This window comes from Equus caballus, chromosome 20 (assembly GCF_041296265.1).
Source record: "Equus caballus isolate H_3958 breed thoroughbred chromosome 20, TB-T2T, whole genome shotgun sequence".
NCBI classification, from domain to species: Eukaryota; Metazoa; Chordata; class Mammalia; order Perissodactyla; family Equidae; genus Equus; species Equus caballus.
Window position 1 is genome coordinate 54,075,640 of NC_091703.1, and position 22,765 is coordinate 54,098,404.

At 43.7% G+C, this 22,765-nt stretch overlaps 1 protein-coding gene across 3 annotated transcripts in view; it reads right to left on the bottom strand.

Moving 5' to 3' along the window:
* Window positions 1–444: 444 nt before the first annotated feature.
* The window catches only part of CILK1 (ciliogenesis associated kinase 1), a 35,489-nt gene continuing 13,168 nt past the window's right edge, over window positions 445–22,765 (bottom strand). For 2 of the 3 annotated variants that reach the window (XM_001918274.5, XM_023625094.2), the window contains 9 exons: window positions 18,077–18,209; window positions 16,935–17,106; window positions 14,409–14,576; window positions 12,031–12,351; window positions 10,140–10,330; window positions 9,876–10,024; window positions 7,742–7,870; window positions 5,088–5,210; window positions 445–4,062 (listed from right to left, as the gene is read on the bottom strand). In XM_001918274.5, the coding sequence (XP_001918309.1) occupies window positions 3,908–4,062; window positions 5,088–5,210; window positions 7,742–7,870; window positions 9,876–10,024; window positions 10,140–10,330; window positions 12,031–12,351; window positions 14,409–14,576; window positions 16,935–17,106; window positions 18,077–18,209 (1,541 nt within the window). In that variant the 3' untranslated portion in view covers window positions 445–3,907. Of the gene's footprint in view, window positions 4,063–5,087; window positions 6,534–7,741; window positions 7,871–9,875; window positions 10,025–10,139; window positions 10,331–12,030; window positions 12,352–14,408; window positions 14,577–16,934; window positions 17,107–18,076; window positions 18,210–22,765 lie in introns of all 3 variants that reach the window. The other variant, XR_011429810.1, reaches the window with a different exon arrangement.

Consider the following 22,765-nt stretch of genomic DNA (forward strand, 5'->3'; position numbering starts at 1 on the left):
AAAGCTAAAAACATATACGTATTAATCATGATGAAAACATATACGTATTAATCATGATGACGTCAGCAACAAGAAATTGTTTCGACCTCTTTTTTTTTTAACATCCCTAGTCACCTAACTTGCTAAAAGCTAAATTTAAAAAAACCTCCACTTTGCAGGAAAACAATGCTGCTTCTCTAAGTGTATGCTTCCAATGCCACAGCAGTCACACTGTAGTAAGCATTAAGGAGGAGCCATAAAATCTCAAAACTTCAAATTAGAAAATACTAGTGATCTTTTTTTTTTAAAGATTGGCACCTGAGCTAACATCTGTTGCCAATCTTTCCTTTTCTTCTTCTCCCCAAAGCCCCAAAGTACACAGTTGTATATTCTAGTTCCAGGTCATTCTAGTTGTGCTGTTATCTTTTGATGGAAGAACATGAAAGCAAAAACAGAACACGCAAATCAATTTTTCTTAAACTGTAACTTTATTTGGAGCAGAATTTTCTTATGTAAAATGAACTTTTTTAAACACCTCAGGACAAACTGTTCAAGAAGCAACATTTCATTTCAGAAGGGGCTTGAGTAAGTGGTTTTCTGTCCTCCTATCTTCTCATCATTATGAATATTTGCTTTATAAATAAGTATTTTCTCAGTTACTCCCTTGTAATCAAATCAGGGGATAATCTGCTCTCAGCAGTGAGACATCTGAGATCAGAAGACTGTTCCGGTGATTTTAAATTCACATTAGCACAGTGTCTATAAGAAACTGATAATACAGATTAATGTGATATTTGCCTCCAGTTTGTCTTCTTAATGGTTTCCATGAAGAGGTCTTCCCAATAAATTATATAAAATACAGTACTTTGGTTGGAAATTGTAAAAATAATTCTAAAAATTAACCACATATATTAAACAAACCAGTTGCTACAGTATGCTTTAAATGAGATAAAATAATTAGTATGTCAAACATTTTCTTATAAACATATTGCTTTTGGTTATACACGGAGCTGAAACATACACCTGCGTTCCTTCTCTCCTAAATGGCACAAAACAATGGCTTGATGGTAGGGAAATGAGAAATCATGGTGCCCATGAACTCCAACAGTACCGGTATTTGGATTCTTGTTTTGTTTTCCGTGTGTTGCCTTGATTGTACTCAATTTTTGATAACTCCGGGAGATGACATAGTGTCAATTTATTAGCTGTATATGGTTCTTTAGGCAAGAGATGTCTCTAAAAATTGTTTGAAAATCAATTTTCTTCCTACTTAAATCCTATCATACATGAGCTGAGGGAGGGCTTAGAAATGACTGGAATTTTCTTGTAAAACGAACAATCACACCAAGAGTAGCTTTGATGCTCATGCAGTTTCCCTGCAGTTTACACAGGGACCCCCCAGCACGCCACTGGCACTGAATGAGAGCCATCCCTGCACCATCTCCTGACATCCCAGAAAGCTCCCCGACTCTGAAATGAGCTAGTCATGGACAGGTACAGTGAAACTCATCATTCCTCTTGGCATCTTACAGTACATTTTATAATTCTATAGTAACTGAAAAATATATGCAACAGGTAGCATTTTATTTTCACATAACAAAAGATGGTCACTATTCCCTTCTATAGGAAACAGCTTGTATATACAATTTGTCCTTTACCCATTTAGGGGGGAAAAAAGAGTATTTCAGGATTTGGGTTAGTTCTCAAGAATTTACATTGCTTTTCCAGTCTTCTAGTTTTCTCAACTGTGCATCAGCTTCTTGACTTTCACATGAATAAATGTGTTTGGCTTCCCAAGGGAAGTTGTTTGCTAATAAACAAAGGAAAGAAGAGAAAGAAAAGTGAAATATTTTCCAAATTTGGGCCCTACACAAGTATTCAAAAACAATTTTATAATGTGTAATAACCAGGTAACTAGGTTTTTCAATTTAAAAAGAAGTGTAATGACCTTAACATAAGCTAGAGCGCCAAGAATATGGTATTCACAATCTATTTGCTTGTCTATGGGGTATTTACAATTTAAAACCAGCTTTCCAGCAAGCTGGGTAAGGTTACAGATTAAATTACTTTTTATACACAATACAGAAAGGGAAAATAAATATTTTAACCTCAGTAAAGAGTCATCTCTGAAAACACATTTTCTGTTGCTTTAGATAATGAGTTGTGAATATAATACAGAAATCAATTCAGCTTCAAGTTGTGCGTACATGTACATATTTATTTTCTGAAGCTTTGCCGCCAGTTTGTTAACAGGAAAACATTACCCATCAAATCCATATCCATTATGTGCTTTTCTTATGCCTCTAGTGGCCATAGTGCTTGGTCAAGTATCTTTTTGAGCCAGATTCTCCAAAGCAGAAATTACTCCCTGATTTTAGGTTAGGGCTCTCTGGGAGCCATGGTAATTTGTTCAGGCTGCAATGTATTATTAACACATCAAAGCAATATTTTATCAACTTACTAGGTTGAAGCATATCAAAGTGCCAATATTCATTTTAACCTACAAAAATGACAATTTCATACGGGTCAACTTGCTCTATCCTGGAACCTGGAAGCAAACGAGAGTAGTTTGTGCCCTGAGAGAATATGAGTCAACACACTACTGAGATGCTATCATGTTCACCGGTGGTGACCTTCGCTCTTGCCTTTCAGGTAACCATGAGTGGAGGCAAATGTGCCCCAAAGAGATGGATGAGAGTGGACCTTTTGTCTTTTTCTGTCTCCAAACTAGCTTTGTCCTTTTCAAAATTGCTGTAAACATTCCTCTCAACAGAACAGCCTCTGCCCGACAGAGAGAGTTCTCACTGTTGAAACTACACAAGGGTTAAGAGTTCAAATGTGGCACCCGACGGACACGAACATCGCGGTCACCGTGACTTCCCAGATAAGTGGAACCTCTGCCATACATCTTTTCTGCTCCCCAAACTGCCCTGAGAATTTGGCTAGGACAAAAGAGTATTCATTGTCTGTTCCCAGCCAGGCCTGGAGAACTGAGCTGAATGCAAAATTCTATCAGTTATTATAACAAAAAAATCTGCTGCTGCTTTGAAACTTAGCATGTGTCAATGTGTCCTGGCAGGGACATGTTTAAGTGACTGTGTTAACCTTTATGTGGAGAACCTTCTGGCTGAAAGGCTTCCCTTTGGTGGGTACTTATACCATTTGCTTTCAAAAATGGAAGAAAGCAGAAGGGGATGGCATAGCGTATAAAGCTGGGTTTCTTCTGGATGTTACCAACCACCATGAGGGCTGTGGTCAAAATTTCAAAATATATTTACTTAGAGTTCCTTCATCTGGGGAACAAGATCAAAACAAAGTGAATTATACAACAGTACTTTCTGAACAGCACAGCGGTATCAAAAAATCAAACCAATAACATGACATTGAGGAAAGCAGATCATTTTTCTAGTGATCTAGATGGCAGTCCAATGAGCCGGAAGTACCTGATGCGCCACATGTGAAATTTCAGCACTTCACAATTATCCCCACATGTTGAGTAAATAACCCTTTATCATGTAGCTTTAAATTGCACGCCTGTTGCAATACTGCATCAATATTATTACATTTTTAAAAATCTGTATAAAATATTATCTGGAACCCCAAAGGAAAACCAATTAATCTTTAAAAAGTTCATTACAAAGTTGACTGTATAAAATGCTAAAACATAATCCATATATACAAAATGTTGCTGCTTAAGAAAATAACGGGACCCAGTTTTAGAATAAAATAATTTTGTACAAAAAAAGGGTATTGCATTCAAACCAATATTTAAAAAAAAATTCTAAAAAGAATATTGAAATGTCTTAGTTCAGAAGATAACTATGAAGCGTTTGTTTGCTTTTACACCACTCGACAGGTTCTTGCAGCTAGAACACCAGTGGGATGAGGGATAGTGTCCTGCTTTCCCCTACAAAGGGCTTTGTGACAGTCATCGCCGAGACGCGTACTTGGCGGCCCAGTCGGTCCGGCCGTGCACAGGCTGGGCGGCCGGAGGCCGGGGCATCAACCCAGGAGTGCTTCTAGGCTGGGTATGGAAAAAAGGTCGCCCGGGATGAGGTCTCACAGCCTTCAGGGAAGAATAACCTGCAGTGAAAGAGAAAGGTGGGTCTGACTGATATGGGACGCATGCAAACACAGTGCAGATAAATGCATCTTGATGACAAAGATATCAGAAAATGAGAGTTCAAGAGCAGCTTTTGCCTCCTACTCATAGTCAGGACAACCCCATGCTATAGTTGTAAGGCCAAAAATACTGGTGTCATTCCTGACCTCTCTCTTTTTCTCTTATCCTACTTAATTAAAATTTGTCAGCAAATCCTATTGGCTCTACCTTCCAAATATATCCAGAATCTGGCACAAACCAACTATGACCACCCCGGCCCAGGCCAGCATCATTCTTTGCTGGATAATTACAACAGCCTCCCAATTGGTTTCCTGCTTCCAACCTTGCTCCCCGCTTTCCATCTAGTGACAAGCAGCAACCTGAGTGAGCCTGGAAGATGGAAGTCAGATCACCTTACTCCTCTGCTCAAAACCCTCCGGTGGCTCCCAGGTCGCTCAGAGTCAATGACAACGTGCTTATGGTGGCCTGCAGGGCCTCATACTGTCAGGCCTCTTCTTGCCTCTCTGACTTCCTCTTCCTCCTTGCCTCCTCTCACTCACGCCACTCCTGCACCCCTCGCTATCCCTTGAAGATGCCAGGCCTGTCCAGCCTTGACACCCACGCACTAAGAATCCCATCTAGAATAGTCTCCCCCATATTGCATGGCTCGCTCACTCACCATCTTCAGATCTTTACTCAATGTCTTCATCCTCACTCCACCTTGCGGTGACGTCTTCTTTGGCTACCCTGTCTAAAACTGCAATCTGCACCCCACACTCCAACCCCCACACTCCCTACTGCCTGCCTGCTTTATTTTTCTCCTGAGCACTTAGGAGCGTCTTATTCGATTTGCTTATTGTTTAGAGAGTACAAGTTCCACAAGGACATGGAGTTTTGTCTGCCTCCTTCCTTGGCGGACCCTAGGCCTACAACCTGCCTGTCACCAGGCAGTTGTTCAATAACTATTTGTTGAATCAAGTCGTGAAGGATCCGAAATAGAACTTACCAGGGGAAGGGTCTGGGATAGGGGCCAGGTGTACCCTCTGCATAGCAGAACCGATTTCTTTTTTCAGAAAGGAAGGGATGTAGTTTCCAGTCAGTCCTCTAGAACTTGCAGAGCCGGAACCCACTGATGTGCAAAGGGGAAAGCTCATTACTACAAGGACACATGCACATGACACCACAGGGTTAAAGGACAGCAGTGCAGAACAACAAAGAGTAGGTTCTGACTGTTAGGAAGGAAAAAAGAATTATGATAGAAACAGGGAATTCTGAGCAGAGCATTCCACCACACCACGCTGTCGGAAAGACTCGCAGGGCAAAGACTGTGCTGCTCCTGTAGGCCACGCCCCAGCGGAGCCTGGTTGGTTGGTTCATCGAAGTAAAGGGAAATTTGGAATTTTCTTTCTTTTTGGAGTAATAGGTTTAGCCTCTTCCGAAATTTGCTTTTTCCATTCCATAATATAGAATAGCTATCCTTCCAAGTCAATATATACAAATTCTAGAGTATGGCTAAACCATAATTTATTTAATGATTCTCTTATTGATCAGCACACACATTATCTTAATTATTTAGCTATTACAAGTAATTCTACACTAAATATTCTTGTCCATAATCAAAAAACTAACAACTATGAAATTATTATTACATAATTCACTTTTTATGTCATTTCTATCTTGAGAGTGCTTCAAGGGTCAAAACTGTATGTACTCGTCTTAGTATTCTAGGACATTAATGGAATGCCTTACAGATCATAAGTAATCAACATATATTGGGTGGGTGAATGAATATCTATAATCAGCCTTATTTTGAAGGCTTAACAGCACACATGGGATGATGAACAATGTTACTATGTGCCATTATCCAATTGGAAGTTACATCTGTTAGGAAGAGGGTTAATGAGTGGTACAGTTGCTCTGTCTTTACAGCACAGAGCATCCTTGGCAACTGCTTAAGGCAGAGTGGGAAAAATGGCCTGGTGTGAGGCGTTGTGTCGGTCAGCTGGAGCACGTTTTGCAGTTCTGGTGAACAGATAGATATGAAGAAAAACGGGAAGAGAACTTGAACAGGTAAGTCACAAAAGGGAAAAAACATACAGTCAATAAACAGGAAAAGATGCTCAACCTCATTAGTAAACAGGACATGCAAATTTAAGCCATAATAAGATGCCATTTCACACCCATCAGATTAGCACAAATTTTACAATCTTGACAGTACCAAGTGGCATCAAGGATGCAGCACAACTCCCATACCCTGCCAGAGCGCAATTTGGCAATATCTGTGAAGTCGGAGATGAGCAGACCCTTTAACTTAACTTTAACTGCACCATCCCCAGAGAACCCCTCACACGGTGCAATACAGTAGGTCCGACAATGTTTATTTCAGCACTCTAACAGCAAAACCCGTAAACAACTTACAAGTTCGTCCAGAAGAGAAGGGATAAATTATAGCCTAGTAGAAGTAATAAATTATAGTATTGTATAATTATATATTGTATATTTTATATAATATAATATTCTACATATGTACAATTGTTACATACGTAATGTAATTAATAAAACGAATGAAGTGGAGATCCAGGATTATATGCATATAAATTTTAAAACATGCAAAACATACTATGTATTTCATGTATTTTTTTTTTTTTGCTTTTTCCCTCCCCAAATGCCCCCCAGTACACAGTTGTATATTTTAGTTCTGGGTCCTTCTAGTTGTGGCATGTGGGACACTGCCTCAGCGTGGCCTGATGAGCAATGCCATGTCTGCACCCAGGATCCGAACTGGCGAAACCCTGGGCTGCCGAAGTGGAGTGTGCGAACTTAACCACTTGGCCACGGGGCTGGTCCCTCATGTATATTTTTTTAAATGCATGGAAATAATAAACGCTCAGATCAGGTGGGGGTTGAGGGAGGCGGGGGAGGAGGGAAGGTGAGGACTTCACGTGTACTGGCAGTCTGATGCCTTAACCTGCTGGTGGGTAAGTGGGTGTTGATGTATTACTTCCTTCTTTTTTGTATTCCTTACAATAAATGAACACATAATGGATAAAGGCAGGGAGAAGTGAGGCCCAGAAGTTTCCTTGGCAATGTGGAAGGGGATGCAGCTCCCAGCAGGGGCTCCCTGTATGAGGGAAAAAACGATGTGGGAAACTGGTCTGCTGGCAATGGGCTTAGTCAGCCTGAAGGCTTCCGAAATTCATTCATCTCTTCAAAAAAAGTGGGGAGGGACTTCCAAACCGTCCACCTTCCAACCAGAAGGGGTTCTGATGCCCTGGGCTAAGTCTGTGTCATCAGACACAGGGGACGAGTTGGAGCAAGGCAGCTAGAGCTGAGTCAGAAGGAGGTCGCCCACCACAGAGCAGGGCCTCAGATGTCAGCGTTTGTAAGACCCCGTGAAGTTATTTCTGTTTTTCCCATGAGGCAGGTAAGACTCTGCTCTCCTCCCCAGCTACTCTCGAGAGCAGACCTCGTGGGAGCTGAGTCCCCAGGGCCTGCTGCTGAGAGAAGGAGAGGGGCACAGGCCTGGAAAAGAGGCCCAGGGTTTCCGCACCAGAAAGGCCCCCGTGGTTCTACAGCTTACACCCTCATCTCTCTGGACCCACCCTGCAGCATCCAGAGAATTCGCTTCTTGTCATTTAGGAGTTAAGAATCATTACTCACCTGAATTTATTTTGCTGATTACCGATACCGTTCCTGAAGATTTTCCAGACACACCAGAACTAGACCATGGATTAGATGGAATAAAATCCTTGCCTGGATTCGGGAGTACGCCATTTCTCATATTTATTCCTAATAGGGAAGAAATGATTTTAAGATGCAAAATACATATTTAGTCTTGCACGAGACTTCAGAGATGAAATTAATGCAGACCCAATTTGTCAAAACCGTCCTGCGGTTCAAGGATCTAAGCAAAAACTGACTGTGCTGATGTCATCTGATAGATGGCAGAGGAAAGATGCCGTCTTCGGGTTTAGCATGTTGTCTCACTGGTGAGCAGCCTGAGAGGTCTCTTCAACTTCTACCAACAGATCTGTCTGTCCCATGTCTTGACCCCCTCTGGCGCTGTCCTGGGCTTCAGGGCTCCTGGATATTCCTCCTCTGCCTTTCTGTCACCTTTGCAAGTTCTTCTCCAACCCCCACGCCACCCCCCACATCTGCATCCCTCTGCTCTCCTCTTTCTGCCTTCTGTCCCCCAAGATCCCATCTTCTCACCTGACAAGGACCACCATCACTATCACAAACTGATGACTCTGGTCTGTACCAAGGATCCTCACTGACTCCCTCACGTCAAAGGCTGACTTGACCTCAACCTCAAGCCAAACCACTTTCCCTCTGGACCGCCCACTTTCCCACTTACGTCAGACACTGCAGCTATTTTTCAGAACTGAAGGACTGAATTCATCTCGTTCCTTCTCCTTCTTCCGCTAGAGCCAAAAAGGAACAACTCTCCAACTCCCTGCCTGCTCCCTTTTGCCTGTGGTCACTGTCACTGGAGTCTTTGTCCCTCACACCTGGGTCACGGCTATACCTGTCATCTGGTCTCTCTCCTGCCAGGTCACCCCGGGAACTGTCAGGCCAGTCTTCTAAGACCACAGTGCCAACCCTGAAGAACCCTAGTCCCCACTGAAGGGTGAGGAATCGATGCATCAGCAGGCCAGCCCTTCCCGTTTTCATTCCTTCCCCTGGGACCCCAGCCCTAGTCTGACCACCACCCCCCTCAGCTGGACGACAACTACAGCTTGCTGGCCCCTCACCCACTCAGCACATAGAAGTAGATAAAACCATGACACTCTCCAATTAACAGCCTTCAAGAGCTTCCATTGCTTACAAAATAAAGTCCAAATTTCTTACAGGACCCAAAAAGATGCCCCATACTATATATTACATCACCCTCACGATGCTCTGGCCACACTGGCCTCTTGGCCATTCCTCACAAGCCCTTTCCTGCCTCCGGGCTTCTGCACTGGCTGCTTCCTCTGCCTACTGTGCTCTTCCCTCGGATCTCTGCACTGAGTTCCTTCCCATTCTTTGGGGCCCACCTGGGAGTCACCTGCTCAGAGAGGCCCTTCCTGACCATTCCGTCTAAAGGAGTGCCTCCTCCCCAGTAGATCACCCTGAATGTCACTTATCACCACCTGCACTACCGTGTATCTGTTTGTTCAGGTCTGTCTCCCAGCACTAGAAAATACGCTGCATTAGAGTATCGTTTGCAGGGCTGCAGACTTTGTGATGTGAATGGAGCCCCCTGGGGTTGGGCAGCCCAGGGGCCCCGCTCGGCCATTTTGTTCTCCCTAATATTCCCAGTGCCCAGCACACAGTAGATACTCAAACGTATTTGCTGATTGAATGCACTTGTGAATGAACGGTTGGCTAATGCTGTAAGCTTGGAATCCGGAGAATCTGGAGAGAGGCCATCCACACTATAGTGTTTACACTTAACCCTGTAGTACTGCCAGATGGTGAGACTAAGCTCCCCGCTGGTTTCCTGAGAGAACTGGCAGTTTCTCCTAAACCCGGTCAGGTGCAGGGGCCTCAGGCATGCTGCCCAGCTCTTTCCAGTTGCTCCCTCCCTGGAGGCTGGACCCAGTTTCCTCTACCCAATTTCTTATCTGAGCCAACTATATAAAACAAAAATAGGAGGCCCGGGCTTCAGCAAATATTTTTCTGATGTTCCCATCAGTTCCAAAGAGAAGCCCCAAGCACTTGCATTCCCAAACAGACTCTCTGTGAGCACGTGATTGCGGGTACACGACTTCATATCAATGGTCAAAGTAAAGGCAAGTGTTTACACTACCAGGCAGGTATCGCGAGTGCTTCAAGTAGAGCTGCTTGGCGGCAGATCGCAGGGTTGGCGTGTCTCGCCTCTGATACGAAGTCTGGGTAGGGGCGCTGTTTCCTGTTCCCACAGGCTCAGAGGGCTTCAGGTCCAAAACACTCTCAAATCTGAAGGGAGAGAACGAGGCTCAGGTTAGCACGAGCCAGAAAGCATCATCAGGTAGGAAAGATCATCTCGCAAAGCCCAGATCCATCCATTTAGAGATAGGAGCCGCACACTTGCCTGCAGAGGGTCTCATCACTCTGTCTTTTCTTGTTTTTCAGGTCAATCCTGGTGAGGGAGGGACTGAAGTCCAAGTCATCCAGGTCGGCCCAATCATCAGAATCCTTTGTGGACCTGGAAACGAGACCCCACCGCCTCCTACTCTTTGGCTTGATCTCACCATTTTTGTGCTCCAGGCCAGTGAGGATTTTCTGAGTATACAAGGAGAGGGGGGAAAAAGCAACACTTGGCATTAATGGAGCTTCCCCACGAGTACGGCCCATTCTGAACTTTCTCAGTTACGAAAAGGAGGACCCTGGGGCACATGATTCCCCAATATGCACTGTTACCTGAAAGGGCAACGGTGGAAAACACATTCCCAGACCTGTCTCTCATCTGTCCTGCACAAACTACATCGGTTTACATCCAATGGGTATAAGACAAGGATTTTAAAAAAGAAATTTGAGGGGCCGGCTGGGTGGCATAGTGGTTAAGTTTGTGCACTCTGCTTTGGTGGCCCAGGGTTCGCAAGTTCAGATCCCAGGCACGGACCTAGCACCACTTGTCAAGCCATGCTGTGGCAGCAGCCCACATAAAACAGAAGAAGATTGGCACAGATGTTAGCTCAGCAACAATCTTCCTCAAGCAAAAAGAGAGGAAGATTGGCAACAGATGTTAACTCAGGGACAATCTTCCTCACCAAAAAAAAAAAAGAAATTCGAGGTACTTCTTATAGACTAGGAAGATGGCTGGATTCTCATTCAGGCCTCAGCCTTGAAAGAGTTACATGATTTATACCGTCACAAATAAGAGACAGAAGAGAACACAGCTAAGATGTCAGGCATCCTGCTTCTTTACAGAAAACAATGCAAATAATGCCTTCCCTGCCCACTAGACCTTGACCCCTCTCTCTTAACCATAGAATTAACTACTACAAGAGGACATTTCTAAACACACAGTGCTTCTAAGTTGCAGGCCGGGGCAAAGCGATCGGTCTAGAGATGCCATCTGTGTGACCTCGTGCAGGATCTCACATCGTACTACTTGGGCCCAGCACTCAGGGAGTCAACGCTAGTTGACAGAAAAAGTATTACTTTGGCACAAAGGTGTTAGAAAATCGGGCTCTTGAGACAGCGTTACAAAGCTATTGGTAACTAGATTCCCTTGTCAGATTATCATTTTATTGACGAACACTCATTGTTTCCTTTTGACCACCAGCCCAAGAGTAGAAGAAAGATCTGGGCTCAATTAACAGCATCACCTGAAGGCATTAATAGGACCAACAATCTACAAATATTCGTATGGCACTTTTATGATTTTCAAAACATCTTGACAAGATTGTGACCTTGGATCCTCATGAACAGCCCTTCCTGGTGGGCCAGACAGGTATTAGGATTTTCCTTTTCAGATGAGGAAACTGAGTCCACCGGCGTTAATAATAACAATGACTGACATTTATCGAGTTCTAACTAGGTACTGTTCTAAATTCTTTCCAGTATTAACTCATTTTGTCCTCAAAAGAACTGCACCAGGTAGATGCTATTATTATCTCTACTTTACAGATGAGGAAACAAGGAGCAGAGAGGCCGGGGGACCAGCCCAGGGCCATCGAGCTATGCAATAGCAGAGCTGAGATTTGAGCCCCTGGCAATGTGGCTGCTGCGTCCAGCTCTCCGCCACACCACAGCTGCCGCCCATGCACGGCTCCGTTATGAACAGGCAGAGGCCGAACTTGAATCTGGACCTTTAACTCTAAAAGTCATGGCTCTTTTTATAATTCCATGATATTGCAAAGATAAATTTATTATAATTGGATCTTCTATGCTGAAAAAGAAAATCTTTCTCACAATAAGTTGGGTCAGAAGAGCAACAGGCCAGACACAAGGCTCACGAGCAAATCTTTACTGCTTACTGCCTGAGGATTCTTGGTGTGCAGGGATGGGAAGAGCAACGGGCTTGGCTTGTCCTCCGGAAGATGGCTCGGGTGATCTGTCCTGGAAGCCTCGACTTTGTAGGGGTACAGGACATGCTGAAGAGGCTGGCTGGCTTGATGTTGCCTGGAAGAAATCCGCGTGTGTGGCTTGTTTGGGGGCTGGGCCGGAGGGACAGGCTTCATGTAAGGAGGTGGGCCTGCCTTTTCCAGGACTTCCTTCTGTGGTTTTCCTGAATCCTGAAGGCTCTGTGTGGTGCTGCCCAAGGGGTGCCCAATCTGGAAGTAAGGATAGCGAAGCGCCTGGAATGACACATGAGGCTTCTTTAGTAGAAGAATCTGGCCAGGAGGGTTAACACCATTCAGGATCACTGGGCGCGATTTCACGTGACTAGTTTACTACAGTTCGTTAGCCCAAACCAACTATAAAACATCATCCTGGAGCTGTAACGCCCCTTGTGATTTTCCTTATTTAAAATATTGCAAAATAAATGTACTGGTTTCAACACTTAAAATTATTTGGATAAAGCAGTCAGTTACACTGCTGTTACTTTTGCCACTTCTGAAAAGTATTCAGGGTCAACACAGATCCTGGCTTCGAAACTTATTTGCTATGTGTTTAAAACATATTTCACCTTTCTAAGCTCATTTCTTTGTTCAACTGAAAGAAAAAAACATTAGAAAAGTGAGAGAGCCAAACATAATGATCCAGGACTCTGAAGAATCAGACATAAAATAAGCAGATATATCCACTTTTGCCCCAGAAATGCCGAGAGAGTAATACATGATATAGTTAAGCCTTGCTATCAAGATAATCGAGTTTTCTGGATAGCCCAGGGATAAATATTAAAGTGCTGGAGTTTACAATTCTACCCGAAATATTCCCTGAATTCCCTAGTCTTTCTGAGTAGAAGTCGTTGAATATAACCTAACCTTTCTTAATGACTCTGGGACAGCTATAAACATCTGTAATGATTACACGTAAGTGTGGACACAGAGGCAAATAATGTGGCTCCTCCTGTAGACGTCGCCGACCCTGACGTCTAACCTGAAAAGTCTCTCTGTAGACCTAGGCATTTTGCAAGTCTCAACTGATTTGGGGGTGTTTTTAGCTTTTCTGACACTATTCTTAAAAGTACACATTCCTCTCTTGGTTCCTTGTTACAGAATCTATTTCTTTTCACCTCTTGTGCGTGTCCTTTAAAAAAGTGGGTTCATGAGAAGGCTCCCTTCCTGCCCTGACATTTGTGAACTTCACCACCAGAAGTGCATTTCTGAGAGCTTTCCAATCCTCTTGAGCCATCCCCAGTCTTCTGGTACCAAATTATGGCTCATCCTTCTTTGGACCTTTGGAAAGCTGCTTTTCTACAGTTCCTTAACTCCTCCAACTGTCATCTCTCCAGCCTTCACAAATTTTACCATCACATCGGGACTGTCTTCAAATGTCTGTCACTTTCCCTTAGCCAATTATTATCTCCGATTAGAACTGGTCACCTTTTTGATCCTCTGAGCAATGTAATTGTCAATGAGATGAGCTGAGAAGGTGCCAGAAACAACTAATGCAAAAGGCAGCTGGCAGGAGGCACCAGCACACTGCTTTGGGGAGCACTGTATAATCTAAGTCAAAGTGGCCCGGGGGAGGCAGCTTAAGAAAACAGGAGGTATGGAGTCAGAGGACCTGCCACCCACGTGAATGAACTGCGCTGCTTTGCACTCTCTTTACTAGTCACTGGATAAGTGATTAAGGCAAATCACTTAAACTTGCTGAGATTCCGTTTCCTCATTTATGAAATGAAAACAATAACACTATCTCACGGAGTCTTCGTGGGGTTAAAATCACATAAAAACATACTAAAGCATTTGCAAACTGTAAAGTGCTATAAAATGCTAATTACAGTTATTATGCTAGCTCTCTCATCTGTCACTCTCTGTCATCTGTAAGATGAGTAAATTGGATTTAACAAGGTATTTTCAAATTGCCTTTCAACACCAGTACAGCCTTATAAACAAACTGCTTCATAATCTTAACTCAAAGAGAATGTTTCTGAAAACATTCTCCAAAGGCAGGTAGATATATCTGTTTGTTTTCATTTCCACACAGGTGGTGATATAGCACATGAAGCATATGCCAATTTTCAAAGTGACTATATTGTGTAAATCTGAACTACTTTAACGATACACAGTGAGTTTCAAACTATTTTAAGTTCTTATACCTTTTATAGTTCACCATTAGTGGTAGTCAATATTATTTTTCACCCATAATACCAAATAAAATACTTCCTGTGAGACTTAAAGGAATTATTCAGAGTCAGAGATGAACTTCATAAGAAATGCATCAAGAGAAGAAAGTGGAAGAAAACCTGACTGGCGGTTGGCCGCTTCTTGGGGTCCCACTGGAGCATGTCTCTGAGGAGCTGAATTGCTTCGCTGCTAGCGTTTGGAATCAGGGTCTTTAAGTTATTGGGTACACACTGGGGCCAGCGGAAGTTCATTGCACTTGAAAGTTGGTAGCCTTCAGGCCAGTCAGTCTGAAAGAAGGAAAAGGGAGAAAATCGTGCTCAGCCCATCACTGTGATAGGAGTTTATATGCTGGCACCTGTGCCCACAATGGAAAGGCAATCACGTCACTACCATGCCCGTATTGACTACGGTGGCACCATGAGTGATGAAACGTAGGAGGACACTAATGGAAAGACTACAAAGAACATGAAATCTGGGGAACAGTGGAGAAGACAATGGATTTGCCACCAACTTGTTTTACAACCTAAACACAAGATAGTTAATCTCTTGAGATTTGGGAGTTGAACAAAATTAGTATCTTCCCAATTGGGTTCCGTGAGACAGAGGTTTTAGAAACTGCTAATGAGATATTTTTTGGGGGAAAAAAATAAAACAAAACACCTTGCTCCCAGTCAAAGAAATTTGTGAGACCCTACATATTACGTTGTCACCAACTTCTTCTTCTTCTTCTTCTTCTTCTTCTTCTTCTTTATTTTTGGTGAGGAGGATTGGCCCTGAGCTAACATCTGTTGCCAATCTTGCTCTTTTCGCTTAAGGAAGATTGTCCCTGAGCTAAGAACTGTGCCAATCTTCCTCTATTTCGTTAAGTGGAATGCTGCCCCACCATGGCTTGATGAGTAGTGTGTAGGTCCAGACCTGGGATCTGAATACACAAACCCCAGGCCACCAAAGTGGAGTGTGTGAACTTAACCATCACACCACCAGGCCAGCCCCTACTTTGTCCCCGTCTTGATTCAAAATACACATGCTGAGAAGTGCAGCAGTAAAGAAAGCTGTTCCACCCAGTCTCAGCTCTCCGCTTTCCATGCATGATGCCCACGGAACCCAAAAGCTGGAGTGAGTGAAAAATGATGAACAAATAGTCTTTAAGGTCCCTTCTGGTTCCAACATACCACTATTTTACAAGACATATTCTGATGTAATTGCTTTCTATGTTTTTAAAGTGAAGCAGCAGGTACATAGCTGACATCATTCATTCGCTTAGTTACAGACTTCCTACTATATGCTTAGCGTGTTAGGGATCCAAAGACAATCCAGTATGAATCCCGCCCTTAACGACATTACTGTCCAAAAGAGAAAATAAGACATTTATTTAAAAACACAATAATACAGAATAAAAAATAACAAAGGTCACAAGAGAGAGAGAGACACACTTATCCAGAGAAGGGAGAGATTCCAGCAGAGAATTATGGAAATCTTCTTGAAGAAGTGGCATTAAAGATTCATTCAAATGATTTAAAAACATTTTGAGGGTCTGGTTTGTACCAGCAATGGTGCTAGGACCTGGAAATAAACACAAATAAACATAAGACAAATCCTTGCACCGAGTGAGTTTATGGTCCAAGAAACAGATATGTACACATATAATTATATTAATAACACAGATCATAGCTGAAGATGGAGAGGAGATTACAGGATGGGTGAGGAGAAAGATTCCCGAGGGGCCTCAGAAGGGAGCAGGATTTGGGCATGTGAGGGACTGTCACTGCGGCACAGTGTGTATACGCAAAGCACAGAAGAAGGGACAGTTCAGGGCACACAGCCAGGAGGGGTGCAAGGACAAAGAGGAGGATTGAGGGGGCTGGGCGATGGGGAGTCAGCGAATATTTTAGGAGGGGAGGACCGTACCAGATCTGTTCTTTAGGACGATGGATCTGGCCGCAGAGTGAAAGATAAGCTGGAGGGAAAAGACTTGAAGGCAGAAAGACTGAGAAGACACCCCCAGACACAGCAGGGCGATCAGGCCCAGTCTGTGATGGAGTCTGACGGCACCGGTGACAGACACCACATTGCGATATTCAACAGCATCTACGGGCCAGCTGCTTGGTCGGTGGGGGGGAAGGGGAGTGAGGGGAAGAGAGAAGGTGAAACTGGAACTCAGCCTCAGGCTGGGGCTCCGGATTACCACAGGACCACAGAAACGGGCAATGAAAGAAGGAAGTGAGCTGCGGGGGAAACAAAAAGCAACCATGAGTCTGAGGTGATGAGGGTGGGGTCTGGAGAAAATCTCACAGATAGCTGTCAATATGTGACTGGAGTAATAAAGGCGAGGGTGGTGAGGGCTACAGCTGACAGTCAGGACACTTGTGAATACATATAAGGGTTGTACCCATGAGAACAGAGAAGCTCTCAAGGGAGGTGGGATGAGGTAGAGACAAAAGCAGAGGGGGCTGTGACAAATATGTCTTCCACTTAAGAGCAGAAGGAAGGAGTGAAGCGGCCATGGCTGCGAATGTGGGCAATGGAGGATTCCAGAAAGATTCCAGAATGGCAGGTGACCAGCATGCAGTGCGGCACAGGAGGGAGGAGAGGGAGCACAGGAAGCTGCCAGCTTCGGCCCACAGGCCTTTGTTCCGTGTCGTTACCTTTTTCGGTGTCCCCAACACCTGGCAAATTTTGAAGATGGTGTCAATTTCACTGGCGCCAGGAAAGAGCGGCCTGAGGGTGTACACTTCGGCCATGATGCAGCCCACGGCCCAGATGTCAATGGGGGAGCTGTAGTTGGTGGACCTCAGGAGCACTTCTGGAGCCCTATACCTGGAGGGACAAAGGTGAGCTGCTAGTTACTGCATCCACCGGTCAGGAGCAAAGCAAATATGTAAACCATTCTCACTGCGAGAGTTTACGTATTTCTATTTTCTGTCTAGCTCAGTGTGGTACGGGGACTCCTGAAGCCCTGGCAACTGCAGTGGCTGCTGTCGTAAAGCAGCGCTTCTCCACTTCAGGGTATTTCTATTGAGCGTTCCTCTACAGGACTCTTCTCTACAGCATCTTTGAGAAACACAGGGAGTGAGAGTTAGGAAAAGAGAGTGAGAGAGAAGGGGAAAATGGGGAGAGAGAGTACATAAAGCTTGTTGTCTGTAGGCAACTTCTTGGTCACGGCCAACTGCATGAGTCAAATTCTTAGGGTCTGAAAGTTTTACCAACAGCAATTAGCTGTTTTTTTCAGCCAGGACTTTGGAGAATCTTGTACACAACTCTTTTAGGAAATGGTCTTCAGGAAAGTCTAAATGCCAAATATTATTTATATTATGGAAAAGCATAACGGACTTCCTTTTTTTTTTGGCAGGAAAAGATTTTCCTTGAGCTAACGTCTGTGGCCAATCTTCCTCCTTTTTTTTTCCCTCCCCAAAGCCCCAGTGTACCATTGTATATTCTAGCTGTAAGTCCTTCTAGCTCTTCTATGTGAGCCACCACCACAGCATGGCAACTGACAGACGGGTGGTGTGGTCCTGTGACCGGGAAGCAAACCCAGTTCCACCGAAGTGGAGAGCACCAAACTTTTACCACTAGGCCATCAGGGCCAGCTCTGGACTTCCTTTTAAAATTATTTACAACACCAACTTTTAAACCTTGTACAATGCCAACATACCGACAAGTACATGCTTTAAACTGCACTGTTCCTCTTAGTAAAAAGTTAATATTTGTAACATTAATATTGTCCTCAGTATAATGGTATCTTTTTAAAGAAGCACAATTAGATAACTTTGAGGAAAATGGTATTCACCATCTGGTGGATACATAGTCTGTGTACGGAGGTCTCGATCGGATTTCTCGGGCAAGTCCAAAGTCTGCAATTTTCACCAGCTCTGGTCCCATGCAGAGGAGGTTCTCAGGCTTTAAGTCCCGATGGAAGAAGCCTGTGGAGGCAGTGGAGAAGGAATCCGAATGCAAGCCTGCTTCTGCATTCCTCTTTGCAGCTGCATTGCTCTTTCCATAACAGCTATAATTTGAAAAGTAGTCTGGTATGACACTGAAGGCTCTATACATTCATCCCACTGATAAAGTAGAGTCCTTTGGACCTCTCAAAGGACTTCATTCATTTCCCCTTGATGAATTCAAAATGGAAAATCATTCAAAAGTTGATCTTCATATTTTTTTCCCAAGAGAGAAAACTTCTTTTAAAACATTAAAACTCAGTTATGGGCCGAGATGACTTTGCAAAAAGAAACTGTCGCTCAAGGAAAAAATATCATGCCTACCCTGCCCCAGTCAGCCAGAAAGAATTTGAAACTAAAACCATTTCAAAAGACAAGTCTTATGGGTACTGAGAGTTTATACCACAGCAGAAACACAACGACAAGTTTTTGTTTAAGAGACAAGGGATTTACGAATATGACCTACTTATATCTGAGATTCTGGTGTGTGTTGCAACAAACGTTTAGATGTTAAATACTTATTACTGTGCCTAATGAAGCACAGAGGAACATCTGCCGCTCACAGTGTGAAGCACAAAGATAACTCGTCAAATGGGAGGCCTGACTCAGCTACCGCAGAGCTGTGGGGGTGCACGCAGGAGTCAACACGCCAACCTTCTGGGTGCACTCAAACGCCCACTGACCAGCAATGTATGCCTCTGAAAACTTGAACCCTTCCACTTGTGGGGGGGATCACTGACACAGGCATCATTCCCCACGACTCTAGATCTCAGTGGGACACCAAAACTGTAAATGAACTCTGTTAATGCTGCTGCTGGTGATATTTGTTATCTGCTCTCATTACCAATGTTGTGAAAGTTGGATTTTAACCAGCACATTATGGGAGAAATTCACAGCCGTCACTGAAGATCTACACTATTCCTCGACAACTTCTTTGCTGATAACGCTCTAATCCACACCTCTGACGTGCCTTCTCCACTCTTCGCTAGAACTATGTCTCTCATAGGGTGGCAGCTGGATGTCACTGTCATCCCCACATCAACCTGTCCCAAGCCACTTTTCTCCTCTCCCAAATCATCTCTCCTTCTCAAACCTGTGAGAAGAGACACGGGTGCCTTGTAGTTATGTTGGATCCATCCTTCCCCAGACAGTCATGGAATGGTGTCACATTTTTCATCAAAATATCTCATATCTGCCCCTCTGCCCTTTCCCACTTCCCCCTCCCAAATCCTCACTCTCATTGTCTATCCCTGAACTGCCACTTTCCAGCAGGACTTTCTCACTCCAGCTTCTCTGGATTCTCACATATCCTGATAATTTAAACACTATCTTTGTCTTGTCAGTGTCCCATACACACACACACACACAAATTTCCATGGCTCCTTTTTAAATTATTTAACAAGCCTGAACTCCTTTCAGTCTACCTGAAGAGAGAAAATTATTTTCCAATACTTACCATCAATATGTGTAAAGTGTGTTCTAATCAGTTAAAATTCCTCATTTTCTTTAGGTTCATTGTATTTATTCCCAATAACAATGTTGTACTCTTGTTCCTTTTCGTCTATATCTACTCTAATCTTTGTTATCTTCCAAGACCTGTTTTGAGTTTCCCTTCCTGCATGAAGACATCCTAAGATGCTAGCCTTCTTCCTTCCTTTCTTTCCTCCTTCCTGCCTGCCCTCCTTCCTTCTACCAATAAATATTCACTGAGGGCCCATTCCACGCCAGGCACTGGGTTAGGCTCTGTGGATTCAGAAGCAACCCAAACGGGCATAGGTCTGGCCCGGTGGACCTAACACGTCCTCTGAACTGAACAGAGCCCTGTCATTGTCAGGTATGCTAACAATCTCTCACTAATTAGATGGAGCACTTTGAATGCAGACGCCACATTCATATTTCTTCTGAACGCCTAGCACAGTGGCAGGAGCATGGTGGCCTCATAATATATTCTTGGTGATTGAACAAAGGACTTGAATAGGTTTGTAGAGAACATGAAGGTGATAAATCTACCTGGGCCAAGGAGGCAGGGGCAATAGAGAGCAGACTAGGGCTATTGGGAGGGCAGGAGGAAGGAAGCCTCACAAGACAGCAACTGAGAACTGAGAAAGACGAGCAACAACCCTGAAGCAGCGTGGGAGACACTGAGGGCTCAGTGCGGGAAGTCCTCTTCACAGAGGGAGTCCCAGCAGGACTAAATCTACTGGTCAAGGGTATTTTCCAAAAACTGTGTCTGCTCTAGAGGAACAGGAGGGTGGCTGTGACGTGGTCATATGTGAAAATGCACTAGATGTCGTGTATGGTGGAAAGCAAGAGTTTTAATAAAAGGACACTCCTTTCTGTCCATCATTCTGAAGACACCAGGGCTTGCTACTGGATGAGGTTCTAAATGGAGAATATTATGGCAAAATGATGGGTCAGCAAGGTGAACGGCTGGCTAAGATGGACAAAGTGAAGATAACTACAGAGCCTAGAAGCCCGCACACATAGAAGGTACAGACATGATCACATACATTCAAGAGGGCCACAGTGAGAAGGGAAGTCCTTCCTCCCCACCAACACGCTGCTTCTATTTTCCATAAACTGAGGGATTGAGAAGATTAAACGAGTCAGACCTGGGTTAGACCAGAGACAGGCACAGCAAGTTTTCTATTTGTATAGCATATGTATATGTAGCTATGTGTCTGTATGTGTACGTACATGTATGAGTGTTTGTATGTACAAGTGGGTGTGGGAAGAAAAAATATGTATATATTCCATTGATCATTCTTTACCCTGCCACTGTACCAATATATACCTAATGGTCTTCCTCATACCAATTCCTTAAGTATCCTAACCAAATTCACAGTAAATTAAATTATAGTAAATTATATATTTACTCTATTATTTACTAAATTATAAACTATAGTAAGAACCAAACTTGAGGTTGTCAATTCAACAAATTCAAACAGTAATTCAGTATTAGTCAAGAATGGCCTTTAAAATGAAAGAAAAGAATGTCTGATGGGGACAAGTTTGGATGGCTTATCATCATCCTAATTAAATAGAGATTATCGACGCCCACCAGAGTGGGCAATGTCTGTTCTAAGACTTGGCATTACTGCGTCATCATGTTTGGACGCTCTGTTCTTCAGAACACCGTCCAGCTCCCAGAAAGCCTGACTGTATGTGCCCATCTAGGAATTGACTTAAGAATGTGTAAATACACAAGCAGTTATTAGAGAGTGTTGTATCTTCAGGGCATCCAGGATGACTCCTGTGGCCCCTGAGAATATATGAACTGTGAGACCGTGGTCTCTCTTCCTAAAAGCTCAGGGCATTAAAAACGTCCCAGTGATAAAGGAATGGCAGCCATCATTTTCTTACTGAACAGATGGGAAAAGCAAGGAGAGGGCTGAGTTATTCACAATCCTACCAAGAGATGCATCTGAGCTGTTGTACTACGGACCTGTCCTCTGTCCCTCTCAATCCATATGACTAAATCTTGATTTGTGGTTCTGGTCCTCTCAAGTCCAGACTAACGCTGTTTCTCCTCTTAGACTTCCTTTTTCTCCTCTAGTTGGGCCAAATTATTATTTCTAAATGTATGTAGTATTTCTCTTATAATGAATCAATCATTTGTCCTCCAGCCCCCAAAACCCATTGCAACTACCTCTGCCACCATCTACAACACCTGCCTCAACAAACCTGCATCCTCCTCCATTCAGGTCATCCTAACAGATCAGATACAAGTATCCGTCTTGTGCTCCAGACCTTGTGCCTTGCTTCCACTGGGTCATGCTCCCATAAACAGCAATCACTCCTCCCGTCGGTCAAGCTTTGTTCTTTCCTTAGCTGCTAACTTGTCTGTAATCCTACTTCCACAGAGAACAAGTGCTCTAACGAAATGAGGAGAATGAAGATTCTGGTTCCTCATGGATCCCTGTAGGCGGCTTTCCTTTCTAGGGATCATACTTCAGGCCCAAAATAAACTACCAGAGGGAAAATGGCTAGGGAAAAAAATTAATTGCAAACAGACTCTTAAAAATGAGTAATGCAAACTGTATTTGTCACTCGACATATGTTGTCTGTTAGACTGTACTCGAGTATAAGCCTTTATAACCAGGAAGCATGCATGAATATGCCTGTAGGACACCCAGCCCTCTGTCCTTCTCATTACTGAATAATAGCAACAGCTATTATTAGTCTTATACCCATGAGTTCTTGGTAATTAAAAGTATAAGACCGTCTTGTCATGTACATCGACTTTTCATCCCTATTTAACAACACATTACTGTTTCTATATGAGAGGCAAGACTGCATTGTGGTCAAGTGTGCAGACCAATCAAGTGACCCAGTTTCAAACCCCAGTTCTGTTCACTGACTGGTAAATTACTTAACCTCTCTGTGCCTCCCTTTCCTCATCCGCAAAATGGAGATAAAACAGAATCTACCTCGTGGTGTGGTTTTGCAGGATTCAATATTTGTTAATATTTGTAAAGTGTTTAGAGCAGTGCCTGGCGTCGGCACCTTGCGAGAGCTTGTCATTATTAGCAACACGA